The following is a 13,558-nucleotide window of genomic DNA, read 5'->3' on the forward strand; positions in this document are numbered from 1 at the left end:
TCATTATAACATCATTCCTGCTGAACAGATGGGTGAACAAGTGTAGAGGCTTTACTCAAATTATGTACATCTGCTTCAGGTGAGTATTATTTACAGATCACTGGGAAATTCTGGATTATACTAAATTACCCCAAATAACTTAAGTTCTTAAATCTGTTTATCTTCAATCTTCATTCATGTATAAATGTTTGAGTAGCTTTCTGAGACTGAACGGTGCTACATAGAGCAGCAATTGTGAAATTAAAGCCCCAAAGAGCTTAAGCATACAAGAATGTGTGCTAAAAAATACACTTATCTGCTGAAAATACTGCTTGAAAGTGTGCATTGCGGCACACCAGCAACCTTATAAAGTACTTCATTTTTGGGGCTGTATGGGATACTAGAGTGTCATTTTCAACTGCAGAACACTGGCAAGAAAATGATCCCATTGAGCTCAATGGAACACTCAATAAATATGCGCTTAATGTGTTGAAGCTGGCTGGCAGCAAGTACTCCCAGTTGCACACTTCTGAAGATGCGTTTGATGGAATATACCTCCTGCAAGGCAAATAGCTGGGGGGATGGGAAAACAGATTTAAACAAAATATATATACTCAAACGTTGACAATCCATTTTATCCCGGGTTGGATGAAAGAAGCACAAACTACACAGTTCTTTTCATTTGTAGCAGTTGAATAAAATGTATGTTGGGGAGCTATTGAGGTGGGGTCGATGGTCTAGTGGGCTGGTTAAAAATGTTGGCTTTTTTTCTTATAACTATTCTAAACATAACCATGCTGATTTGGTGGGATTATTGTGATGACTGGATCCCTTTTCTCAATATTTAATGAGTTTTCTATACACTACTTTTCTGTAAATGTGTTTTAAACAGTACACATTGAGCATATCCTCCGGGCTACTTGCCTGGACTTGGTGTTAGCATGGATGTGTATGTATTAGTGGTGTCAGAGGGAGTATGTTAGCTTGAGTGTACACATGTGTGTTAGTGAGTATGTGTAGGTGTATGTTAGTTTGAGTATGTATAAGTACCGTATTTGCTCGATTATAAAACGACCCTGATTATAAGACGACCCCCCAAATCTGAATATTAATTTAGGAAAAAAGAAAAAGCCTGAATATAAGACGACCCTATAGGAAAAAAGTTTTACCAGTAAATGTTAATTCATCTAAACTATTTTTTTTTTTAATAAAAGCTATGATTGAGAAAAATATTTTGGTTTTATTTCTTTCTATTTTCCAACCTGCCCCCCAGTTATGCACATCTGCCCCAGAAATGCCTTATACCCCCTATATGCCACTGTGCCCCATGATATGCCTTTTAACCCTCTAAATGCCACTGTGCCCCATGATATGCCTTTTAACCCTATATGCCACTGTGCCCCATGATATGCCTTTTGACCCCCTATGTGCCACCCTGCCTTCCGAAATGCCTTATACCCCTATATGCCACTCTGGCATTTAGAGGGTTAAAAGGCATATTATGGGGAAGAGTGGCATATAGGGAGGTTTAAGGCATTCAGGAGGCAGAGTGGCGTATAGAGGGTTAAAAAGGCATTTCTGGAGGCAGAGTGGCATTAAGGAGGTTAAAAGGCATTTCACAGAGCACTCTGCTTCCAGAAATACCTTATGCCCCCCATTTAACACTTGATCCGCCCCCCCCCCAAACTTACCGGTGCTTCTGACTTCCCTGTTATGTAGCCGGGGCACCGTGTAGATCCCACGCACTTACGCTGCAGCCGGAAGGAGGCGTGGCTAGCAGCGGGGGTTGTCTGCGTCCATCGCGCAGACCTTCCCCGACTGTCAGAGATCAGAGTTCCCCGCACCGGCGATGGACGCAGACAACCCCCGCTGCTAGCCGCACCTCCTTCCTGCTGCAGCGGAAGTTGTCTACGCGAATCGCGTAAACATCTACACGCTGCCCCAGCTACACACCGGGGACTCAGAAGTACCAGTAAGTGGGGCGGGCAGAGGGGAGACAGGAGGATCCAGGTCCCCTGCAGCTGCGGGGGATCTGGATCTTAGTCGTCTCATAGTCAGACCTATTTGAGGTCTGATTATAAGACGACCCCGATTATAAGACGAGGGGTATTTTTCAGAGCATTTGCTCTGAAAAAAACCTCGTCTTATAAGCGAGCAAATGCGGTATGTGTCTTAGCGTGAGTGTGTATGCTTGTGTAAGTGTGTATATACATGTGTGTCAGTGCATATGTTGAGGGGGACAAGGGGCTGATGTGGTCACTTGGTTTGGTTTTCCTTGGTCCAGAAGGTTCCAGCACTCTCATGCTGCCAGATAGCAAAGTGTGATCCATCACTCCAGAGAATATCAGCTGGAGTGCTGCTCCTCACAGCACTCCAGCTGATGTTTGGCATTGTGCATAGTGATCTTCAGTAGCTGAGCCATGAAAACCCATTTCATTGAACTCCAGATGCACAGTGCTGGTGGTGATGTTGCTTCCAAAGGCAGTTTGGAACTCGTGAGTGATGCTACGGAGGAGAGGTGATTTTTACAATCTACGTGCTTCAAAATTTAGCAACTTTACTTTGTGAGTGCGCATGGTGTAATGCTTCCTGGTTGAGCTGTTTTTACTTGTAGACACTTCCACTTAACAATAATAATACTTACAGTAGAAGGGGGAGGTCTAGCAAGGTAAAAATTGACAACTGACTTGTTTGCAAAGGTGTCTTCCTTCAGTATGACCCACTCTCCTTCCAATGTTGGTCTATGGAGATGGCTGCCTATGTGATTGATTTTATACACCTGTTAGCAATGGCTGAGTCTGAAATGCCTAAAGTCAATAGTTAGGTGGGGTATCCACATACTTTTGGTCACATAGTGTATGTGTCATAGTGTGCCAGTTTAATTTTAAAAGAATATACAAAAGGATTTGAAAAGAGTTTCCATATTATTTCCCCATTTCGCCCATTGCTCTGACTTATGGGAGTTGTCTCACCAGCTGCCACATTTTTTGTGGATCAGTAAGAATTAAGGGCCCATGAGGAAATCTGATGATGTCTCCGTGGCTGGTCCACTGAACTGTGAAACCTTTCAGGGTTAAATGATGCAATAAAAATGTTTTGCTACCTTATTTAAGGCTGTGACTGGTGCACATTCAGTTAGGTAGGCAGATCTTCCCAGGATGCCTATTCACTAAACTGTGAGTACATATGAGTTGGCAAAGAATGTGCAGAAGCAAACTGGCATGAGTAGGACAAAAGTCCAATTGCCAAATTCACTAAGGCCAACTTACATATGCAGTGGCCGTTATGCGTAACCTGTTTGCTGCCCACCGGGACTGGAGTTCTGCAGCCCTCTGCCAGCGGGTAGGTACAGGGTGAAACATGTTCTTCCGTCCTGTCAGCAGATTTAACTGAAAGTGATTTGGAGTGTAAAAATGTATATATGTATTGAAAATATCTAATTTTTTTTATTAACCCCTTTAGTCCCAGGGGTTTTTAGTGGCTGCTAATCGGAGTGATGGGGTTCATTTGAATGAGGTTGGTTTGGACCTTTTTCATTTGGCGCTGCAGGAGGCGATTAGTCAGTCCATGGCGTTTGTTGGTGGGGCCCCCCGCTGATTTAAGGGGTTAAACAGCGGGGTTCATGGCGGGTAGTGCGTCTTTGCCGGTCTGGTTTGGTACGTTACGGAGTTTGAATGCATTTATACTGTACAGTAGTATATTGTTAACAGAATATATTACTTTGCTAAAATGCTCTTATAAATACTTTACGTTGACGCACGGATCAGCACCTCGGACAGGGCTAGAAAATATGATGTTTACAGCTAGATTTTAATAATATTTACAAACCTGCGCAAAAGCTTTAGCTGTGCTGCTTTTACCGCAGCCTAAAATTGGCTTTTTCTACCTGAGAATCTGATTATTGGATATGTCACATGATTCCAAAAAGAGATATATATGTCATCTAGTCCATGGTCATCTAGTCCATGGACCAGCAAAATCCAGCAAACAAAAATTCTGTCATTAATGTTGAGTTGTACAGACACACATAATAGAAAAATCACAAATAAAATGACTATGTTGTCAAACACTAACCTAGAGATCTTGTGTTTATATTAGTCTGATGAGTACAAGTACCTACCAAATAATCAAACTGCCAAAGCCGTTAACTTTGTTTTGGAAGATGCCAGCCGTATCATGGATCTCCCTCCAACCGGCCCTCAATAAAAGGAGCGCTGGGTTTGTCAAGACTTCAGTCTCACCGCTCCTTTGCAATTCTGCAGGTGCCGGAATATGACATCATAAGCCTGCTATCAGCACATTGGTGGACCAGATTAGGGGGTAGACGGAAAATTGTGCCCCTCGCCCCCCTGAGAGAGACAGAAAAATGCTCAGGGAGTAGGAATAGACACCTAGACTTACCTCTTCATCTCCCTGACCTGGGTGGGGTAGCACGACAGTTTGCAGAGAACTCATATGGGTCCCGTCACATGATTGTATAAATAGCTTTAATAATTTTTCACCCTTTTCAGGTGAACAGAATTTTTTTTCCGCAATGCAATATAAACCTCAATTTGGCAGTAAGAATGCGTAAGTCGAAGTGATTTGTATGCATTTAACTCAGACAAAATATCCATTCACCATCCCTTATCAGGTCACCCTTTAAAAGCTCTTTTGGCAGGGGAAGCCTTTTCCATGTCTTCGATTTTATCACACTCTTTAACTTTTAATGAGTATGATCTCTGGAGTGCATTTAAAACTGTCCTGTGTTATAAAGCATACAGGTTACATTGAAATACTACAGGGAACGGTTGTATTCTAGACATATTCAAACTTTTCACTTTGAAATATATGGTTTTGTGTAATACATGCAAAATTTAGTCCTGAGTGAAGGAAGAAATCTGGATTTGGTTCCTTTTCCACTAGATGGCGCTATTGTGTCACACGTAAAAAGTATGTAAGCCCTATAGACGCTGACATCTGGTATTTGTTTTGGACAAGCATTAGCCGTGGGTTATTTGGGCTGTATTGGTTTTATTTATTTATTATTAGGTTTTTTTCTAACTGACCTCTGCTATAAGATTATCTGGCACTGTATACTGAACATGAGATGCTGAGCCACCTAAGGCAAAGAAGATTACGTGAACTAAAATGCATTCAAAACAGGGACAATAAAGACTGTCCTGCAGTAACCAATTTTATTGTAAAATAAAGACAATACAATATCCATTTACATATATATATATATATACTAAAGAGATTTTAACAGACCTTAAACAAAGTCACACAGCCTCTAACAACAGATGAAATATAAATGAGGCTTGTTACACAGCACTATAAGATGTTATAATTTTTAATTCTTTTAGGCTAAAAATGGGTCTACCTAGTTATCTATTTACATGGCCAGACTAGGGATGGCTAAACGGTCCTGACACCTTAAGGCCATACGCTGCCAAATGATGTAAACGCAGTTGGATACACACTGGTGCGCATTATGTTTTTGTATTCCCGCATCATGCTGCCGCACACTGCAGTGCCCGAGTGGTAGTATTGGTAGGTATGTGGCACAATTGGCCACCTGCCTACCAGGCACTTGCCTGTGCTAGGTGGCCAATCTGGGCCTTTCTATTTATATAACTCTTTCTACCTGATTCAATTGAGCTGATAAAATACATTATTTGTATAATATAGAAAAGGTTATATATACATTTTTAGGTGCGTGTGAAAATTATGTAAATGAAGAATGCTTTAAAAAACGAACGTGTTAATAGTTTGTTTTTACCATTTAACAAAATGCAAACTTCGCAAGCAGAAGAAAAATCTTAATCAAATCAATATTTGGAGCGACCATCCTTTGCCTGCCAGCATCAATTCTTCTAGGTACACTTACGCACAGGATGTTTTAAGGAACTCAGCAGGTAAGTTGTTCCAAAAATCCTGGAGCGCTAACCACTGTTCTTCTGTGATTTAGGCAGCCCCAGGTACTTCATGCTGAAATCAGGGCTCTGTGAGGGCAATAATATCACTCCCAGAACTCCATGTTCAATTTTACACTGAAGATAGTTCTTAATGACTAATGGTTGTATGTTTGGGGGTCCTTGTTATGCTGTAGAATAAACGTGCGGCCAATTAGATGCCTCCCTGATGGTATTGGATGGTGGATAATTATTACCTGTACTTCTCAGGATTTAGGAGACCACTAATTCTGACCAAATCCACAATGTCATTTTCAGAAATGCAGACCCAAACTTGCAAGGAACCTCCGCCATGCTTTACTGTTGCGTGCACTCATTCTTGTACCGCTCTCCAGCCAAATATGTAACATTTTGACTCATCAGTCCATTTTTCTGGACCCCAGTTCCTGTGTTTTTGTGAATCTCTTGTTTCCACGTTGAAGGTATGGCATTTGTGATGCAAGTCTTCGAGAAGACCCCTATTGACATGAATCCTCTGGACAGTAGATAGGTGTACCAGGGTCCCACTGTTTTCTGCCAATGCTGAGCTGAGACACTGCTGGAAGTAAGCATGATGTCTCTTATCTGCTACGCTGCACAGTTTTGTTGCCGATCACTGCATTTACGGTCTTCCTTCTTCAAAAGAGCTTGGACAAAACATTTAAAACTCCTGTATGCCTTGAAATTTCGGCCTGGGAGAGACCTTGCTAATGCAGTATAATTACCTTGTGTTTTGTTGTTATTCTTAGTCTTGCCATGGTGTATGACTTTTGACATTAAACTGTCTTCAGCAACATAACCTTCTTAGTAAGTTTGGCTGTTCCTAAACCCGATTTCCACAAGATTGTGGAGCGTGTCCATGGGAAGTTGTGCCCATTCAGAAGAGCATTTGTGAGGTCAGTCACTGATGTGAAGGTCTGGCTCATTCCAATTCATCCGAAAGGTCTTCGGTGGGGTTAAGGTCAGGGTTACTCAAGTTCCTCCACATATGTGAACACATATGTGTATATGTGCATTTACACGTAACACAAACATTTGTCAAAACAAATAAATGAAAGCAATGAAGGCGACTTTGCAGGGCAAAATATATACAACCAAGAGAGAAAAACTATTTGAAGTGTTAAAATATACCGTGTTTAAGGAATACTGTTGACACAAAAGTCTTCGGTAATAAGCTCTGAAAGCTATTTATCATGGGAACTGGAAGCAGACATAGGTTTATGTCTGACACCCCAGCAGCTGAGAACAGCAAGTGACATAATGCTGACGTATTATGGAAAATGTACAACTGCTGGAGTGACAGAGCTTGTGAATACCTGGCTAGCCATCATAACCTGTGACTACCTGGGTCATGTGGCATATTCTGACCAAGGCTGACTATTTTAATGAAGACTCGAGGTCTGTGCTTTGATAAAAAAGAAAAAAGAAAAAACGAGTGCAAATGTGTCCTTTTAAGGGTCCAGATCCTCCATTTTTCTTTCTTCGGAGGCACCCCTTCTTTCTTTCCTTGTACCCCTGCTTTCCCTCCTTAGCCAAAAGGCCTGCAGGAGGTCTACATCTTATTGATCCCACTCTGCTAGGGGAAAGTGACACTAAAACGTTGTTTGAGGGAGGAGGCCACTGATAAGGGCTACCACACCTCCCTCACCAGAAAAAAACAAATATTTGGGGCTTTGATGCCACTGTGGCCATCAGTGTTCCCTCTAAGCTGTGCGCTTGTGCGCGCGCACATAGCTTTTTAAGAGAGCACACACGTCCAAAAATTGTGCGCACAATTTTTTTTAAACTTTATGTGGCGCAGATATTGTGCGCACAAAATTTTTGCTCTGTGAAAATTTTTGCACAAGAGGAATTTTCTGAGCACGCCAACTAAGAAAAATTAGGTGGAACATTGGTGGCCATGTTCGGTGATTCAAAAATTCAAAACAATATTCAATGGTCAGTGATATGCAATCAAATATGAAATACAAAAATAAAACCTGTGCACAGTGTAAAAATTGTGCAAAGGGAAAATATATAATAAATAAATAGTGCTTCATATGTAGCCCCAACCTTTTAGGCTGGTGTCATAAAAGTTCTGTGCACCGCACGCCTAGCTTAAAAGGCTTGGGCTAGTGACACATAAAATAGTGCTTTGAAGACTCCAAAGGTGCTTGGTCCACTTACCAGTCCGTAATGTCCTTGTGTCTCTTGGTCAATCTTCTTAATGCCCGTTGGTATCTGGAATCTGCTCCATTATGTCATTTGCTCTGATGAGCTTATTAGTGCTTATTGATGAGACAGCCCTGGCACTTTAAGGCCAGCGGCTGCCTAATGACAAAAGTGTGGCCGGATATGAGAGGTGGCACTTCATCCATCCATTGGCTGCACACCTGATCTGCTGCTGGAGCAGGGGAGTATACAGCATTTGCCAAGTGCCCACCTGCCCAAACACATGCCATGCCACCTCTTGTGCCCTCCACACACACACACACTGCAGAGGTAACAACAGGTTCGTTAGGCAGCTGCCTAAGCCGTCTACCACTAAGGCCAGCAAGCCATGCCTAAAAGTCATAATAGGGTTAATATTAACAGCATGAATGTGTTTTTAAATAACGTTGTGTAAACTGCATACTATAAATTCTAAAATGCCTTACTTGCACCAATAACAATTACCTTCAGCCAAAGTTACATAAAAGTAAAAATGTAAAAAAAAATAATTAAATGTATCACTCTTTGGATGTTTAAAAAAAACAGTATTAAATGTGTATTAAAAGTGTTATAAGCTCATTAAGGTAATCTGTTCTTTACCAATAATATAATATGTTTGTATATTTGGAATATATTATTAAACATCAGTATACAGAACAGAAATGTGGAGATCATACATACTAGCCTAAATGGCAGCAAAAAAATATTCTTTCAAGGGATCAGCAGTGTCAGTGAAATATGAGCAGCAAAGCCTGCTAATTGACTTACCCAGTGGCTGATTCCTGCAGTGCTGGGTATCTGCGCAGGTACGTGCGGCGGATAGATCTGATGTCTGAGGCATCGCAGTATATGCAGAAGCAGCCATGTGCAGAGGCAAAAGGAGCATTCATCATACAGTCCCAATGCATTTCTCCCTTAGTGCTGTTTTCATCTTATCCGTCTCCATATGCTGTGCTATAAGAAACGGCTATGGTTATTGAGTAGGGGGCCATCAGTTCATTAAAGGAACGGTAATGTGGAAGGTTTTGTAACATGAAATGATCTCACTTTTTGTAGGTGCTTTGCTCCAATTACTTGTCTGGTGGGTCTCTCCCATATACCCTCTAAGCGTCTGCTTCATCTGTTTATATGGTAGCACCACCTTTTGTCTATATACTATATGGTAGCACCACGCCTGCTGACTTGTTACAAACTATGATGTTTTCCAGATTTAGTAAGAACGAGGGCGAGGTGAGGGGTCTTCCACATGCTGTGTCTCTTTAAACAAATCATTATTAGGGATTTAAGTGGGTTTTTTGGTTTCTTTAATACAAACTGGATTTTAGTGCAGTTGCTGGATGATTTATGTGCCATGTAAAATAAATCTGGATTAGGCCTTCCCATTTGTCGTGATTGCAGTTATTGAGGACACCATATTTAATTTAATTTATAATTTGCCTATGATTTCGGTGATGTTATGGCTAAGGTTACAAACCTCTTTCTTCATCCACGTTTCCCCAGTATCAGCTCTGTTAGTCAGACCTCTGAGATTGCTTCCTGGAATTGGGAAGCCCCCGTGCACACCCTGTTCCCCAATGGGAGGACAGATTCTCAGACAAAGAGGTGCAGAAACACTTCTCCTTCTCTGCAAATCAATCTCAATATTGTAGCCTCTTGGAGTACTTCTGCAAAAGCGCAGAGCCACGGCATGCCCTGCGGAGCGGACCTCTGCCCCCGTTCCTCCAATCGGAAGAGAGAGTGTGTGGGGAAGCTCTGAGATTCCTGGTTAACGTAAGATGGGACACAGAAGCAGTGTGAAGGCAGAGAAGGCAGGAAGAGGAAAATGTGAGAGAGTGAGTGAGTGGGAAAGTGTGAGAGAGTGAGTGTGTAAGAGAGTATGAGTGACAGTGAAAAATCAATGAAATGCAAAAGAACATTTGGATGGATCCCTCTGCTTTGTTTTTGTTAGTTTCGTTGGGAGTTCCTCCTCGCTTTCGGACATTTGTACATATTAACGTTAAAACTAACATTTACATGAATCCGAATGCACAAGTCTAATCTGTACTAAAAAAGTCTATCCAAATTTGAGATCTCTGATAATAATACTTTTAATATATAATATTAATTATTAGACAAAGCTTGGAGAGGGAATCTACCTGCTCTTAAATTTTACATAAATGATATGCCCCATATTAACTCTTTGCTTCCCACTAGGGAGCGTTAACAAACCTGAATTGGGAGAATGGCAGGTAAAACGCAAAATTGCCAACCTGGTACTTTTCCTATCCCCAACTAATGTATATCAGCAATGTAAACATTATAGATGGACAACGTATTGGAAGAGTAGCTGGTATTTAAAATACAATTATATTTATCCTGACAGAGGTGCAGAGAAATGTTCATCTTATTTAGTGACATGACAGCTCCCTTTCATCTATACCAAGGCGGTGGCATTTGGATCACAGTTCTGGTGATGTGACTAGAGGTCTGCTAAGGATTTCACTGAAATTTTGAAAATTGACATAAGGAACGTGTTACGAAAGGCTTGGTAAATGCCATCTATAATATCGTTTTCTAATATATTATATAAATAGTTATGCTCATTATATTACTAAAAGTTTGTAAACGATTGAACATGTCATGAACATTCCTGAGAATTTTCCCGGTGACCTGGAGTTCTTACTTCTCTAGTACCATACAAATAAACTGTCTGCGTGGTTGGTGTAAATGCCTGCAATTAGACCCCCTAATTTAGCTTGTCTGCGGGGCATCATCTACAGTATAAAATAAAATCCTAAATTAAGGCATAAAATGCAGCACTGAAACACATGATGTCATTGCGCAGTCTATGAGGCATGTCAGTTGAGGTCCATCAGGTCACTTGGTGGGACTTCTTGGAAATGAAAGTTTCATCAGTTTCCAAATATAGGCAAAATCTCATAAAAATTACTTTTACATGTCATGACATAAGCAAAACAGAAGTGCTTAGTGATTTCTACCCATTGTTACTATTTTTGTAAGCCAAGGTACAGGGGTGCGAAACCCCTAGTTAGTCAAAAATATAAGAGGGTCTCTCTGTGACACTGACAATGCCGAATATCTCAGTGCTGACTTACCTCTTGTCATTTGCAGTGTGCAGTGAGTGCTTTTTGCGTGCAACGTTCTAAATGAAGAAAGGGTAATTAAACAGATCCACATGGAGATCTGCCACTGTTTCACACTCTCGCTAAATAAATTAAAGCTCTTCTGCTAATAATTAAGGGGATTCCCTGTACATTCAGACTGTCAGCCTCTGCAGGGTGCTTGTTAGAAAAAGAGACTCCCTGCACCCTACAAGTTGCAACATATGCTGGAAATGCCCAGGCAGCGCAATGGTTCAGGTGATAGCTTCATGTGTTTTAAATTAATAGAATGAATGTTTGCATATTATCATTGAGTTAGATACAGGAGAAGCACTGGATGAAAGAGACACATACAATCAATGATGCTTCTTAATTCAATTAAAATTAGCATAACTGGGTTTATTTACTAACTGGAGAGTTGACAAGAGAGTTTCTGGTTGATATACATTATGGAGGTCCAACATCAGCGAGCTTCTGGTGCAGGAAGATCCTGGCTTACTGTAATGTAGAGTTAAAGGGACAGTTTAGTTCTTGACACCGCCACTGAAGAAGAATGCGTATTAAAGTACTCTTTGCGTTGCGTTAGAAGCCGCAGTCCAACGATTCTTGCCACTGATTGGTTGCATGAAGCAGCCATTCAGTGACAGGGAAGTGCTTCAACTAAAATAAATGGGAGCTCTCAATGTACATGCGCAGGCAGGTGAACATTGTGTTTGCAGAGTCATTGTTGGAGCTGACTGGCAACAAGTTTATCACTTGCAGGGAGATGGGTTTGGAGGAACACTTCTCCAGCATGCAAAATAGCGGGGAAAGGGGAAAATGCACATGGGAAAATTGTGCAGAATACCCAAAAGGAAAATGCGTGCAATGGCTGGAGTGGCTCTTTAAATTAATGAAATTCCACCAAAGCCTTACACATTAAATTTTACATTTTACGGGGCCAGCTCATACCTTCTAGCTGGAGAAACCTGCCAGTGTTTGCCCTTTTAAATGAATAGTGAAGTGAGGGAGCTGGCTGAAACCACAACTGCCTGCAACCTCTCCTGACAACTTTTCCTTTAGAGACAGATTTAGTGACCACCCTAACGCATAGATGGATTAGCCATGGATGCCTCTTTGTAACCACCTGCGTGAAAGCAGGGATGAATCAGTGCTGATGCTAATTTATTTAAAGAATGTGAGAGTTCTTTTTACCAGGTTGTAACCTTACAGCTGTTCCATTCTCACCATTGAGATCCTTAGAGGAAATGATCATCAATGAATAAAACACAACTCATTGCGTTTGCCGGTAAGAGCAGGGCGTCAGCGCAATGACTGCACCAGCATGAAACTGTAGCTTTAAGGGGCATGAGAGTCTATGGAGGAGATTGAACCCGCCCCTCTCTGCCAGGGATTGGTCGGCAGGTAGCCTGTCTATCATACAGGGGAACAGAGCGCCTGCATCAGAATCCTACAGTCTGCAGCGATCGGTGCATGTGCAGAGCACCCATACTACCTAGGACTTCTTCATCAGTCCCCGGCCACCACAGGACCACCATGGAAGGAGGACCGAGGTCCCACTGAAGACCCGGACCTGTCCTCTTCTAACTATGGGATGACCGCTTATAACTCCAGCTGCCCTTACAGTTTCTTTAAAGGGATTTTTACAACTAAACACGTGGCTGCCGGGCATCCCCACTCCGTAGCGCTCCTCCTGCGATTAAATGGATGGTGAGCGAGTGTTTTTATTTGACTTCTCAGGGACAGTGATGGCTCCTCGCTGGAATGGAGTGTAAAGGCTGATGTGTCTAAAGACTGTGCGCAAACAGCTGCTGCATCTTACTAATGGGAGACCCTTAGCCATCCAAGTCCAACTCGCAGGAGCTTATAAGTGATCGATGTTTGTGGAACATCTGGGAAGAGACTCCGAGTGCACCTTTCTCATGTCTGCCTGTGAACCCGGTTATTTGCTTTTATTAAAGGAAAATCAAAGGGATTGCTGACAGATCTTCGCAATTGCACCATAATGTGTCCAGGGAAGATCTAGGTAAGACCTTTGGGATAAAAGTTAGATGCTCAATTCCTGGCAATGCAAAACATTCATTTGTGTAGTATATATATATATATATATATGTGTGCAAAGCCCCTTTATGCTTTTCCTAGCACCCTCAACATACAGAAATTTGTATTTGCTACCTGGATGAACAGGGGCTGTGATGTCATATACGTAAAAATAAATCCCTGCATAATGCACATTGGATATCTGATAACAGAGTATTGCGGTATTATAATGTACATATTACCCAATAATTACTTAGATCTTCTCACGCTTTTTGGATATATTGGTGATCCTGCTAGAAGTTGATGAGTTTATTA

The 13,558-nt window shown here is 41.6% G+C and overlaps 1 protein-coding gene across 1 annotated transcript in view; it reads left to right on the top strand.

Moving 5' to 3' along the window:
- The first annotated feature begins 3,264 nt into the window (after window positions 1–3,264).
- The window catches only part of LOC149298167 (X-linked interleukin-1 receptor accessory protein-like 2), a 277,993-nt gene continuing 267,699 nt past the window's right edge, over window positions 3,265–13,558 (top strand). The window contains exons 1-4 of the mRNA XM_089487644.1: window positions 3,265–3,321; window positions 3,442–3,495; window positions 4,491–4,548; window positions 6,356–6,415. Of these exons, the coding sequence (XP_089343770.1) occupies window positions 3,265–3,321; window positions 3,442–3,495; window positions 4,491–4,548; window positions 6,356–6,415 (229 nt within the window). The remainder of the gene's footprint in view (window positions 3,322–3,441; window positions 3,496–4,490; window positions 4,549–6,355; window positions 6,416–13,558) is intronic.

Source organism: Sceloporus occidentalis, unplaced genomic scaffold (assembly GCF_023333645.1).
Source record: "Sceloporus occidentalis isolate IW3139 unplaced genomic scaffold, rSceOcc1.0.p SCAF_34, whole genome shotgun sequence".
NCBI lineage: Eukaryota > Metazoa > Chordata > Lepidosauria > Squamata > Phrynosomatidae > Sceloporus > Sceloporus occidentalis.